The sequence below is a fragment of the Urocitellus parryii genome, chromosome 3, assembly GCF_045843805.1.
Source record: "Urocitellus parryii isolate mUroPar1 chromosome 3, mUroPar1.hap1, whole genome shotgun sequence".
In the NCBI taxonomy this organism is placed as follows: Eukaryota; Metazoa; Chordata; class Mammalia; order Rodentia; family Sciuridae; genus Urocitellus; species Urocitellus parryii.
In genome coordinates, this window is record NC_135533.1 from 71429764 (window position 1) to 71443632 (window position 13869).

Sequence of the window (13869 nt, forward strand, 5' to 3'; positions counted from 1 at the left end):
ACTTTGCCTCTGTCAAAGTTCTGAATGATGGTGAGGTGCAGGTGCTCCTTGCGCTGCCATTCTGTTTGCATGGGGTAGGTCAGGAACTCTCTGAGGGGCCGATCCGACCACTCCAGCAGCTCATCATACAACAGGAGAGTGTAGGCAGCCTCTGCAAGTCAAGTGGGGAGGCAGGAACTTAGCTGTGACCCCAAATCACCCCCCTCCAAATGGGGTCAGGAAAAACTGTTCTTTAAATTTTGTGAGATAGTAGAAAAGTGTCCAGAATATATGCAACAGCAGTTTAATGAATGGTGAGTTCCCTTGGATAACGGAATTATCAGGACTTGTTCAGTGGCTAGTGTTCTCCATTTCTCTTTTTGTCCCCCTGCCCACAACCATATGCTAGGGTCATAATACACACGCTCAAAGATTTCTTGTCATAGTTGGTTCCAAGACATAGCAGGGTGGGGGACATGCTTTTGTTTGCTAGGACAGTTCATGGGGATCATTGAGACCTTTGAAAGGGTGTGCTTAAGAAACAACAAAAACCAACAAAGAGAAAGACATCTGGAATTTTCTGGTTAACAAAGAGTTGAAAAATAGAAACTGCTTTCAGGGGAGGAGACATTCAGGGTGTAGCCAGAATTTAGAAGGGCAAAGAAGCCAGTGAGAAGCTTAGTGAAGTAAAAAGACAAAACAAAAAAACAAACCTAACAACAGAAAAGGAAGAATTGGAGAAAGTGGAAGAGTTGAATGAGGTGTGTGTGTGTGTGTGTGTGTAAGAGAGAGTGCGTGAGCAAGCATAATGTCTTGGTCTGTGTGATAAGACCCCAATAGTTGGCCCCACAAATTTCAGTAAAAGGCTACTGAAATCATTACATGCTTGGTATGGTTGAATTTCAAGTAGGGAAAACAATAACAACAACAATAACAAAAGGGGTGTTTTTTCTATACACACATAAACAGATTCTCAGCATGGTTAATGGATAGGTCATGTGTTTTATAGAATACTTGCCATATTGCAGATCTCTTCTTTTCCTGAACCACAAATAGGGTCAAAAAGATCAAGAATAGGAACCAGAATTCACTGTCATTAATGAAATATTATAATAGTTTTTCCTTTAATATTATAATAGGCAACTTATTTTTTAAATTGAATAAAATGGACAAACCCTATGTTACTAATACATTTAAACACTACTCCATCTGTCTCTCAAAAGTGTTAATATTAGCTTCTAACACAATATCAACACATGACAAACTGTTTCTTAATTTATTTATCTTAAGGCAACTATACATAAAGTTCTGAAGTAACATTTTAAGTTCTGGAGTCCTCCTTAAAAATTTTTAAAGAGGCCATCTCCATGTTAAAAAAAACAAAAAAACAGTGTAATTTGAAAGGCCTGCAGCCCTATCATTTACTCTTGTCTCTTCAGTACAGAAATCCCAGGAGATATAAGCTCTGGCCTTTTTTTTTTTTCCCCTCTTCAATTACCCTTAGGTGAGCTCAAACAATCTCCTGGCTTCATTTTATTATTATTATTATTAATTTTTTTTGGCAACAATGTTTAGAACTCTTTAGCAGTCTCCTATCTTTTCCCTTCAGTTTGTGTACTTTTAACAATACAATCTTCCTTCATTGCAAATAGTCATGTTGCTTCCCTGATTAAAAGCAGTCCATGACTCTCACTAGCTAAAATAATAAATAAATTTAGGCTTCTTAAGGGAGAAGACTGCTCAAGATCTGGCTGCAGCCAATCTCTCTGCTCCATCATTGCTCCAGAGTTTCTTCAAGCCTCTCCCCCTTAGCTGGCAGAACAACTCCTAATTTATTTTAACGTTGGACCTTAGGACTTATTTTTGCTTCTTTCAAATTTCTTTGGTGACACCCACTGCACCATAGTACTCAGAATAGCCTTCCCACAGCTGTTCACAGAGAGTGACTTAAAGGACCATGAAGGTCGAATTCATAAGACAAAATAGATTGTTGGATGCCAAGGGCAGGAAGAGTGGAGAAATAGTGTTTAATGGGTACAGAGTTTCATTTAGGAAGATGAAAAAGTTCTGGAGAGAGATGGTGGTGATGATTGCATGACATTGCTGCTGAACCACACATTTAAAAATGGTTAAGATGGCATATTTTATGTTGTACATGTTTCACCACAATTAAAAAACAAAGAAAGAGCAATAAATATCTTCAGCCCCTATAATTGCTTTCCCAATATTGCTTGTCTTTGGAAGGTCCAGGAATACTTGGAGTGTCAGGTGTGGGTGAGTTGCCCCTGGAAAAGTCTGGAAAAACAAGGAGGCATGTGCAAGTTGCCAGGAGAAGCTGACATATGACTGAACAGGGGCATGAGAAAGGTGTGAAGACAAACGACAAGTCCTTCAGAACCTGATTTGGGGAAATGATGATACATAGCTAAGAGAAATGGTGTGTGGAGAGTAAGCTGTAGAAAATTTCTTATTAAACAGAAGCATATGTACTTTGAGGTGCAAACAACATGATCAAACCATGAAGCTGTTTTTGAAGAAGCTGATAAACTGTGAATGTTTTCATGCATTGTTATATGTTTATTCTGCATACTTATTTATTTATTTAGTTGTGGGTGGACATAATGCCTTTATTTTATTTATTTACAGGTGGTGCTGAGGATTGAACCCAGGACCTCACACATGCTAGGCAAACACTCTACCGCTGAGCCACAACCCCAGCCCTATTCTGCATCTTTAGACATGTGTTGAAGAGGAATGAATTTCCAGCAGATGATCTTTTAAAAAGTGTTCACAATTTTAAACAAAATCTATCACTACACAATTAAATGTGGGTTATTCCATTATTCTGAGAAGTGTACAGTGAGGACACAAATATGCAAAAATAAGCAACACAGAAGAGTACAGATGCATAACGAACAGGAAGCAGCATCGTGAAAGTTTCGAAAAGGGCTAAACCAGAAATGCCTTTGATTTACTTAAACAGAAAGAAAAGCTTTCCCATCAATTTCACTTTTTCCAAGGACACACAAAAACGAGCACATAAGAAAGAAGAACAAAATGTTACACAGGAAAAGTACTTATTACTTATGACTTTGGGGAACATACAACTGCAAGTTCAGTAAATAAGGAAAAAAGACCTATTCTGAAATATCCGATAAATTTGGACTTTATTTCAGAGAACCAAAATATATCCATTTCATATCAAAATAGCTTGTCCTTAGTTCCCTCTCTCATTTCTTATTTTATGGATTTGAAAATAAAATTGGTTTCTATATTGTTTCCTTAGTGATTCAAGACCTATCAATACTGAAGGAAAATCTTCCTACCAGGGGTTAAAATTTAATTAATGGTTCGTTAGTGATACCCTTATTTAAATCTTACATTGCTACTATTTTAAAAAGTTAGAAGACTAAGGAGAAGAACACATCGTCTCTGTCCTCAGAGAACTCACCCCTTATCTGGGTATTACCTGTCTGTATACCCACACACATACATATATATTTTAAATGTAATATATAATTGATAAGAAAAACAATGTGACAAGGGTGCCCATGGAAATCTGAAAAAAATACAATGTGGGGAAAAAAAATAGAAATGGAAACATCAGCTTGTCCTATGGGTGAAAGCTGGCGGACTGGATTCACTGAGCGAAAGAGAAAGAAGAGAAATCCAGTGAGGATGGGAGGGGTGTGGGGGGATGGAGTTACTTCAAGGAGGGGATACAGGAGCTGGGGCCATTGGATGAAAGGAAGGTATGTACAAGGGGAAAGATGAGGCTGAACAGACAAAGGGTAGTTCCATTATGGTAGACCTTGAATGAAGGACTTGAACTTTACTTTGTAGAATAATAAACTGACAGCAGACTCACATCTAGAGAAGGGGTTAGGAATTTTTTTCTTAAAAGGCCAGACAGAAAATACTTAGGCTTGTGGGGCAGGAGGTCTTCAACTCAACCACTGGAGTCTGCCACTGTAGCACAAAAGCAGCCATAGACAATACAACAATAAGTGGGCATGGCTGAGTTCTAATTAAACTTTCTTTAAAGAAACAGGTGTTTGGTTTCCAAGTTGTAGTGTGCTGTTCCTGGCTCTCAAGCATAACATTGGTAACTGTTGAGGGGGTAGGGGCAAGAACGATGAGGTCTAATAGAGGCAGTGAAAGTGGAAACAATGAAGAAAGTGGGAGCAATGAGAAATTTTGAGGAAATAGAATCCATAGAATCTTATGAAAGACTACTTTGAGGGAGGTTAAGAAAATCAGAGTCAAGGATAACATCAAGGTTCACAGATTGAGTAAAGAGTGATGCTATCAATTGAAGCAGGGGAACCACAGCTAGAGGCAGGTTAAAATTCTGGGGACCATTACAGAAAAAAAATTCCTTTATTCATTTAAGGCTGGGTGGGGGCATGATTCAAGAGTCCTTTGGAAGAAAAGTGCAGCAAAAAGTCAAGATTCGTAGTCCTGACTCCAACAAAAAGGTCTGGTTAAGACACAGTGAGCATATTCCACTGTCTCTTTTTCAGGGATTACAATTAAATGTTCCTGACAGAATATATAATACAACCATTGGAGGATTCTGAAATCCAAACTAAGAGCAGGTAGACTGAGGAGGAAAACCAAAACTCCAAGAATGACCACGATGAGTTGAATTCAGTTTTTATCTTTAGACTCCCATGTCTGACTTACATTTCCTTCTTTCCTGGCACAGCAAATGGGAAGAAAGAGAGAGCTCCCTTCTAGTCAGAGAACTAGGAAGGGGACACCTTGTGAGCCTGCAGACTCTTCTGGTCTCCCTCTAAGAAAGACTTAGGAACAAAGCTGCAAACCGTGGTGGTGGCAGCAGCAGCAGTGGGAGCGATGGCAATGGCAGCATTATCTTCCACAGGCTTTTTAAAAATTTTAAATGTTTTTCTACTGGTTCTTTTTAGTTATACATCACAACAGAATGTAATATGGCATAATGATAAAAGCGTGGAATATTATTTGTTCTGATTCAGTCCCCAGTACTTCCAGCTTTTCCCTCCCTTCCTCCCAACCTCTTGTTTTCCCTGTACTTTATTGATCTTTCAGCTATTTAATTTTTTGTTTGTTTTTAATTAGTTCCTTGTGGATATACATGATGATGAGATTCATGGTGTATATTCATATGTGTACATAGGAAAGTGAGATTATGGCTTTTTTTTTTTTTTAAATCTCACTGCTTGGGCCCCAGCAGATGAACTGTAGGGAGGACATCAAAGTATGAAGAGGATCTAACCCTGGCTCTTATAATCACAATCTTAGGAAAGGGAGTTCCTGGGAGTTGGGAAGAATGGGAAGGATACAGAGATGGAGAACTTGAGAAAGAGATATTCTAGTTTCTGTTGGAAGTCTTGGGCTCAAGTCCAAGGTGCACATTTGTAGAATGGGTCAGATAGACATAACTAAGACTTTGAGACATGAACAATGGTGTGGATCATTGCTTAGGTTCCAGAATTCCTTGTTGGGAGGTACCCATGAAGGAAAACCCAGAATGGTAATGCAAGAATTTTGAAAACAAAACTTAACACTAGAATCACAAGTTTCAAAAGGGGGTTCAGTACTTGAGGTTTGAACCTAACTGGATTGATTGTTAAAATAAAAAAAAATGTCAGAATTCTCCAGAAGATTTTAAGAGAACCCAGAGTTTCAAAACATAATATTCAAAAGGTCCAGGATATAATCCAAAATTACTTGACATTCAAAAAACCAGGAAACTAAACAACTCTCAAAGGGAAAAGGCAATTAACAGATGCCAACCCCAAGATGACTCACATATTGGAACCATAGGCAAAGCCTATGAAGCAGCTATTATAACCACACTCCATGTAGTAAATAGGAACACTTCTGAATAACTGAAAGGAAATTGAAAGCTATGAAACACAAATAATCAAATGGAAATTTTAGAATGGAATAATACAATAACACAAACAAAAAGTTCACTGGAAAGGCTCAACCATTGAATGGAGATGACAGGAGAGAATCAGGGGACTTGAAACTGAATCAACAGAAATCATCCAATCTGAAACTAAAGTTGGGGAAAGAAATGGACAGAGACCTAAGAACTTATCAGAAAAAAGGCCTAATATTCATGCCATTGGAATCCCAAAAGAGAAATGAAGGATTGGTATAGCAATGCATTTGGGAAAATAATGCCGGAAAATTTCCCAAATTTGGTGATGGAAATAAGGTATGGATCCAAAAAGCTCAGCAAACTCAAATAAGTTCATATATAACATAATTAAGCCACTGAAAACTGCAGAGAAATGTTTAGAAGCAACCACAAAACAGGTATGCATTAGAATAGGTGAATCATTTGAATGACTACATATTTATCATCAGAAACCATGGAAGTCAGAAGACAATGGAGCAGTATTTTTAAAGTACTGGCACAAAAGAATTATTCACTTAGCATTTTACACTAGCGAACATATATTTCAGTGAAAAAGGTGTGCTATACTTTGAATGTGGAATGTCCCCCAAAGGTCTATGTGTTAAAGACGTGGTCCCCAGCTTACTGCCATTGGGAAGAGGTGGAAACTTTAAGAGGTGAGGCCTACTGGGAGGTTTTAGGTCATTGGGAGTGTGTCCTTGAAAAGGATAGTGGGAATACTTCCTTCTTCTCTCACATTCTGGCCATGAGATGCATGGTTTGTTTTGTCACATGCTTCCCACCATCATGTGCTGCCTTGCCACAGGTCTAAAAGCAATAGGGCCAACCAACCACGGCTTGAAACCTCCCTAAGTGTGAGCCCCAACCTTTCCTCTTTATAAGATGACTACTGCAGGTATGTTGTTACAGTAAGGGAAAGCTGACTAACACAAGGTACAATGAAGACATTCCCAAATGAAGGAAAATGAAGAGAATTCTTCATCATTAGATCAACCTTAAAAGAAAAATCAAACTATTCAGGTTTAATGGAAATAATAACAGGGAAACCAAGAACTTCATAAATGGGGAAAGAGTTACAGAAAAGGCCAATATCTGAGCAAATATAAAACATCATTTTAAAATTCTTTTGAGATAGGTATGAATGTTGAAGGCAACACCAATGCATTATTTGCTACAGTTTTGAATGAAGGTAGATATAATACATATGACAAGTATAACACCAAATGGGGAGAATATTGGGATCTCTATGGTTATAAAGTTCCCATATTTAGCTTGAAGTGGCAAAACACTGTTAGTAGATTGTAAAATGTTAGGTATGTATTTTGTAATCCTAAGATCAACCTCTAAAAAGTTATACAGAGAGAAATAGTCAAAAAATAGAGTACTTAGAAACATACACCTAATTAAAATATATTTTAAATTTAAAGTAGAAATACCTGAGTCCTCAGCTCTAATTACAAAAAGCAGAGGAGTTATCATGTTTAATACATTAGTATCTAGCCCACTTCCCCAAATCTGAGCCAAAGACAGAATTACCTGTAAAGTTCTGTGCTTTGAGATGCAGATCATAAAGTTTGTGGATATAGCGTATATACATCTCTTCCTTGTTCAGTTCAGTCTTATAGAAGTTCTGTAAAAAAGAGAGTACAGGCATAGATAGTTCTTCAACAGTTATACCTATAATTATTTTCCATTTTGTTCTGTAAAAAAGAGAGTACAGGCATAGATAGTTCTTCAACAGTTATACCTATAATTATTTTCCATTTTCTTTGTGAAATCAAGAGAGTTTGTCTTGTGGAAGAGAACTGATGCATTTTTCCAGGTAAATATCTTTTTAAAAATGAAATAAGGAGCTCAGTGATAGATTTTTAATTAAACATGACCCATGTTAAACATTATCAATTGCTGGATAAGCTGTCAGTAACTCTTAGGTTATAACCATTCATTCACATTTCTTTTGTTACTTGTTATTATTTTTTTTGTTAGTTTAACAGTCATCTAGACGATCATCTATTTATCTAAATATATTAAAAATATAAAATAGATTAACATGCTTATTCACTTCGCTGGTTGATATTCAAAGGACAGTTCTTTAATTTCAAAAATACATTTTTCTCTAAAAGTCTCTGAGACATATAGGTAAGGATTAGTAGAAACCGTGGAGAAGCATCCTCCTACCCCAAGAATTATGTAAAAAGAGGGTAAATAAAAATGTTCTTTGTTGTTAAGGTATTATTCTGCATTTCTTACCTGTGTTCTTACTTATTTTCAATAAGTATGCTATTATGGGGCATACTTATTGAAAATATTCTATTCATTTATATTAAAACATCTGGGTGTTACTAAACTGCTCTAAAATGTTGTAACAATTGTTACCAAAAACTCATTTTAAAAGATTTTTTTTTTTTTGCTGTTATAGATGGACAGCATGCCTTTATTTGTTTTTTATGTGGTGCTATGGATTGAACCCAGTGTCTCACACATGCTAGGCAAGCACTCTACCACTGAGCTACGGCCCCAGCTCACCAAAAACTCATTTTTTTTTTTTTTTACTTAGCTAGACACATATGCTGGTATTTTAAAGGTATATTTATAAGCATCCACATCTACTTCCTTACCACACTAGAAAATGCATTAGTCCTCAATGAACTTAGTAATCACAAGAACGAATGTATACGAATTTGGATTCTAGGAAACACATTATATTTGAGTCTCCAAATGAGGTTCTTTCCTTGAGTAGATCGGTGTATATCATGAAATTTCTTTTTAAGATGCTCAAAACTGCTGGTGTTACTTATTGTTGCTGCTTTGACTAATGCTACTTGGTACAGAGTTGAGGGAAAATAAGCAGTGACAGGAGGAGAAATCTGTCGACACTGAGTAGCAACAAGTTTTTCAGGGGGGAAAGGGCCAGGAATTCTGACCATTTCTGAAGCCGATTAGCTAGACAGGGCTTTGCTGATGGACTTTTAAACTAGCCAATGTGACTGCTTAAATTGGACTTGAAATCTGATGGCCCTCTATCGGATATACCTTCTGCCCACTATCTTACTGGTGTCCATTCTCCAAGATGAGGACTCTTCTCACTGGAGACACTGACATTAAGTTCAAGACTTCAACAAAAAGCATTGTTTTCTTTTTTCCAATTCATACCATTATCCTCCTTCTTTCCTTTTGTTTCCTGTAGACTCCTGGCATTCTTTGAAAAGCTAAGTAAATAATACTATTCAAATCTCTCTCATTATAACCAAAATCATTTTAATTAGCAAGAATTGTTGTACCATAAACACAGCCTAACAACCCCACAGCAGGTTTCTACATTATTAAAGGCTGATTTGCTCTAATAGCTTTCTGGTAAGAAGCTGTTTTCTTTGAGAACAAAAATAAGTGATAACTCTATAAATGAATAGTTCTGAAGAAAAAAAAAAAGATCTCTCCAGTCAGCAGATGAGAATATTTCACATATGTCTGGCAAAACTTGTGACACAGGAACAAAACAATAATTACATTTCCTAGAATTAGTCATGTCAAATATTATGCATTTTTGCCGATTTCACAGTAGAGTTTAACTCTTGATCTTATAAGGGAAGCCAGAGCTCTCCTGAAGGGGATTTGGATCTGATCGTTCCAAAGACTTAAGAAAAATCTCTCAAAGGAAGTAAGTGGTTGAAGAGAACCATATTGCTGCAAGAAAACATCAAGAACTTTCCATATGGAGAAGAAGCTAAAAAGATTAGCTTCAAAGTGATATATCTGGTCCTGTAATAAGCGTTCTTGTCCTGGACTGAAATTGCAATAGCTCTTAAAATGTTGACATTTTCTCTAAGGACTATTCTTGATTATGGAAAGCTATCAGTATAAACTCTTGTCTCATGTGATTAGTGATGGGGCCTCTGGTTTTATTAAATCTCTGGTTTATTCCTACTGGAAGACTAGAGTAAGCACAATTAGGACAAAGTACTAATCTCTGGCCCAAGGAAATGATCTCTTCTTTTTTATACCAGTTGAGGATGAAGAACCAAGGGACAGCATTAATTTGGCCACTTCCAACTGGAAGGCACCTGTGAAAGGGGATGAAGACAATGGAAGAGGATTCCTTTGGGAAAGGTGAAGGCTTTGTTTTGAGGTTTCTGAGGAGACTTTGTGCCTGAAGTTGCCCTATAATCAGGGTTAGGGAGACAGACTGAAGTTTACTGAGCTCTTGGCTGTTCTCCCCAAACACTGACATACAAGCAGGACATGAGAAAAACAGGCTGAGGTTTTCAACCTGATGAAAGACTGACAAAAGCTGGCAGGAAAGTAGGGAGATATGATGGTGGACTTAACAGGAATAACTGTTCAAGATTGGAAGTGACAGCAAGGGCTGACACCGTGAGTCTGGGCTGATGATCTGGAGGTCACTGTTGGGTCTGATGACAAAAATTATGGGAGAAAGTGTACAACACATGGATCAGATGTAGCCTGATAGAGGATGCTCAGGTCTCGCTATTTTTAGGAGCTGATATTGGAGGTGGAGACGTAGCAATTAAATTTAAAATGAGAAGGAAGAGGTGGATGTGGTAAAAGAGGACAAAGCCATCAACTCAGAGATGAAGAACAGTGTAGCAAAATATTAGGGAAGTATAGAAAGACAGTCACAAGAAAGTGAAGCTTCTGAGCTTTGAAGAGGGACTATGACAGAAACAAAACAAAATTTAAAAGACTGAAACCAATGAACTAAGATCCAATCAAAGAGGGGATAAAAGAAAACTTGAAGGCAAACAGAGAACAGCACAGTTTTTTTAAGGGGTCCAGAGGATTAGAGGAAGAGTGAGAATGGCTGTATAAGTACTTAGAAGAGATGTTTCATCTATTTTGCAAAATGTAAGAAAAACAATCCATGAAATTCACAAATTTGGAAGTGGAAGCAGTCATTCTTCTTATATTTCACATCAGATTGAGGGAAATTATCAAAATCATTAATTTACCCTGTATTAAAATATGAAAAATAAACATCTAAATGTGTGGTCATTTTTGTGCTCCGTGGTGAGAATCATTTGGTGGGTAACAGTTTATGTCAATTTTGGTTTGCTCAGGAAAATTGGTTTAGACAGTTATCCTTACATCATATTTAATTTCACTTTCAAAAATGTCCTGCCTGGGTGATACACTATATGGTCCTATGGTTAGGATGCAAATCTTAACAATAGTGCTATCATCAATTGAATTTGCAAAGATGCTAGTGGTTGAAAATCAGTGGGTGAAAAAGAAAATTGTCACTAGTTCACAAAAGAAGAGATCAGTAATGTTTATTAAAATATAGAATGATTATAACTCTGGTGAAAGGAAAAAGGACACAGAAGCAAAAGGACCTCAATCTGGGGATACTGTGCCTTTTCCCAGGAGGGCAGGACGAGACTGGAGGAGGGCGAACAACGCAATAGGGGCTGTGTTCTCTGAGATCTCATGAGGTCTGCACTAGGGCTGAGGGCATGCACCTGGCACATTCTGCAATGTTCAGAGCTGAAGATTTTCTGAGCTTTCATGCAATCTGCAACTTGCCATGAAGCTGAGAAACATTTCTAAACTCTTCTCAGAAACATCCAAGGGAAAAAAAAAATTTACACTGCAGATTAAGAACAAACAAACAAAAAAACCCAGTATTTCCATAAAGAAAACAAATGTTAGGATAAGAGGAGGAAAAGGAGAATGTGTTACTAACCAGAAGGCTAACTGTACAGCCGATCTTTTTGCCATCTACCTCTCCCATTTTCATGCAGTCCCTAAAAACAAAAAGCAACAGTCAGAACTTCCTTCTTAGGAGGACATACGTGAAACCTCTATCATCTGACTACTTGCTATTTTTCTATAAATCTAAAATTATGCAAACAACAACAACAAAAATCCCAACTTACTTCTTAGGGGCAAAAAATGGTTGGTTACTTTATCCCCCACCCTCAGACCCCCTCCAAAATGTACTGTCAGAAACCAGAGGCAATTGTGTGAGCTCAGAGAAAGGCTCCGGGGACTAAGGGTCTCTGGTGAAGCTGGGAAGCCAGAGACTCCTGAGCAACAGTTTCTGCTGAGAGTTCACTTCAGCATCAGGGTCTTGCTCCCTCTCCATGGAAAGGGGCTCAGGAAACAAGTGTGAAGTTACTTTGAACACCTTCTAAAGTGGGAGGAGAAGCAGCTGGCAAGCCTGGCCATGGGCAAGAGAGTGAGGGTTTTGTTCTTATTTGAAAACAAGATCACTGTGCATGTAAATGAGATGAACTCCTTTGCAAGTCTAGATAATACAAAAATCAAGGAATTCAAGCTAGGAAAGGTAACAGTGGAGTTTTACCCTTGCCAGCCCCACCACTTTAAAAAGAGAGAGCCTTATGGTACATAATACCCTCTTCCCTCTAAAAAGGAAAGAGTCCTCTTCACCCTAAAGCAAAGGAACCACAGAGGATTTTCTAGTGGTTGAGCTGAAATTTTCTACTGGTTGAGACAAAAAAAATTACTTTTTATTATTGTTATTATTATTTTGAGAACTGTCAGGGATGACTTTGAGAGCCCTTTCAACTCTCCAAGACTTTGAAAGATCAAAAACCAAAAACAAACCCCAAAGTGCCCAGATTAAATACTCTGAACTACCTGGTTACGAGTCCAAGGTGTGATTATCAGTTCCTTGAGTGATGAACTCAAGTGGAACCCTGACTGTATTCTGGCTATTTGCTATTCTGGCATGCAGCATTTCTGGAGAACGTGGGATGTGGCTTACCTGTAATCTAGCAACCTCTCCATTAGACGAGTTACAGTGGCAATTAATGAAACGCCACTTTCCCTCCATGTTTCCCGCTCTATTTTCTTTAGTAGACTGGAAAAGAAAGAACCCGGGGCATTTTCAACATTTATTTTTATCAGTCACCATGACAACCATTTTACTTTCATCAGTACCTTAAATGCCTTAGCAACCACTGCAACATTTCACAAGTAGCACAATTTGCAAACAATGTCTTACCTAGGATAGGGACCAAATAGTGGAATTCTAATCCAGGAAGCATTGACAAAGCAAATTGATTTTCAGATTATCCAAGTTATAAAATATGAACACATGCACATAATCAGATTTTCAAGAATATACAAAGCATCTCATATCTCAAAGACATTTTTTTCCTAGCTTCTCTCTTATACTAACAGAGGCTTGTGCCTCACTACATCAAATAACACTGCAAGAGGTGAAAACAGGAGTACCTCCAAGTTTACTTTTAAGTAAGAGCTTGCTTTATTCACATAAAAATGTTTTCCTACCTCTCAGTGGAATGCATCCTCATCCAAGCAATTCTACCGCAACGCAACTGCTACAGGAAAATCCTTGTACAGGCGGGATGACGTTTTGCGTTTTTTCCTTTCACTTAACATTTGCCCACTCAATACATATTGTACTATCTGTGCACTCACTCAACAGTTTCATTCATTTTGTCATTAATCACAGAGGATTTTCTAAGTGGTTGTTACAGCAGATTGATGACAAATACTGAACCACGTCTCTCCTCCTACATCTCCCCTCGTCCTAAACACCTTGGAGCACAGGCACTATGTAAACACAAAATAATAACAATCATAATAATGAGGATCTGTTTTACTTTCACTCCGCCTCTTGGCAAATTAACATTGGGCTTTGCAAGGGCGTAGTGACTGAACTTACCCCCAAAGACAAAAAAAGCAAAAAACAAAAAACAATCAAAACCCATGAGCACAGCAGTATGAGGATACCTCCCCTAGCCCTCAGAATTTAATGATCATAATTTCTTGTCTAAAATCTTGTTTCCTTTCCCTTTCATCATGGTTTTAGGAATAAGACTGAAAGAAAATATTTCTTTCAATACAATACTTTCAGTACAATCTAAGCATACCATGTATGCACTTAGTGGAAAAATAAATACTAAGGAAAAAAGCTATCTCATCAAGGCTTTCTTTGCAGCTATGTTCTCCTCAGTTTTCTTTTTCTTGCT

The 13869-nt window shown here is 37.6% G+C and overlaps 1 protein-coding gene across 1 annotated transcript in view; it reads right to left on the reverse strand.

Moving 5' to 3' along the window:
• The window catches only part of Dock4 (dedicator of cytokinesis 4), a 437995-nt gene that overhangs the window by 36177 nt on the left and 387949 nt on the right, over window positions 1–13869 (reverse strand). The window contains exons 33-36 of the mRNA XM_026408408.2: window positions 12636–12731; window positions 11592–11652; window positions 7427–7520; window positions 3–151 (exon numbers count right to left, since the gene is read on the reverse strand). Of these exons, the coding sequence (XP_026264193.1) occupies window positions 3–151; window positions 7427–7520; window positions 11592–11652; window positions 12636–12731 (400 nt within the window). The remainder of the gene's footprint in view (window positions 1–2; window positions 152–7426; window positions 7521–11591; window positions 11653–12635; window positions 12732–13869) is intronic.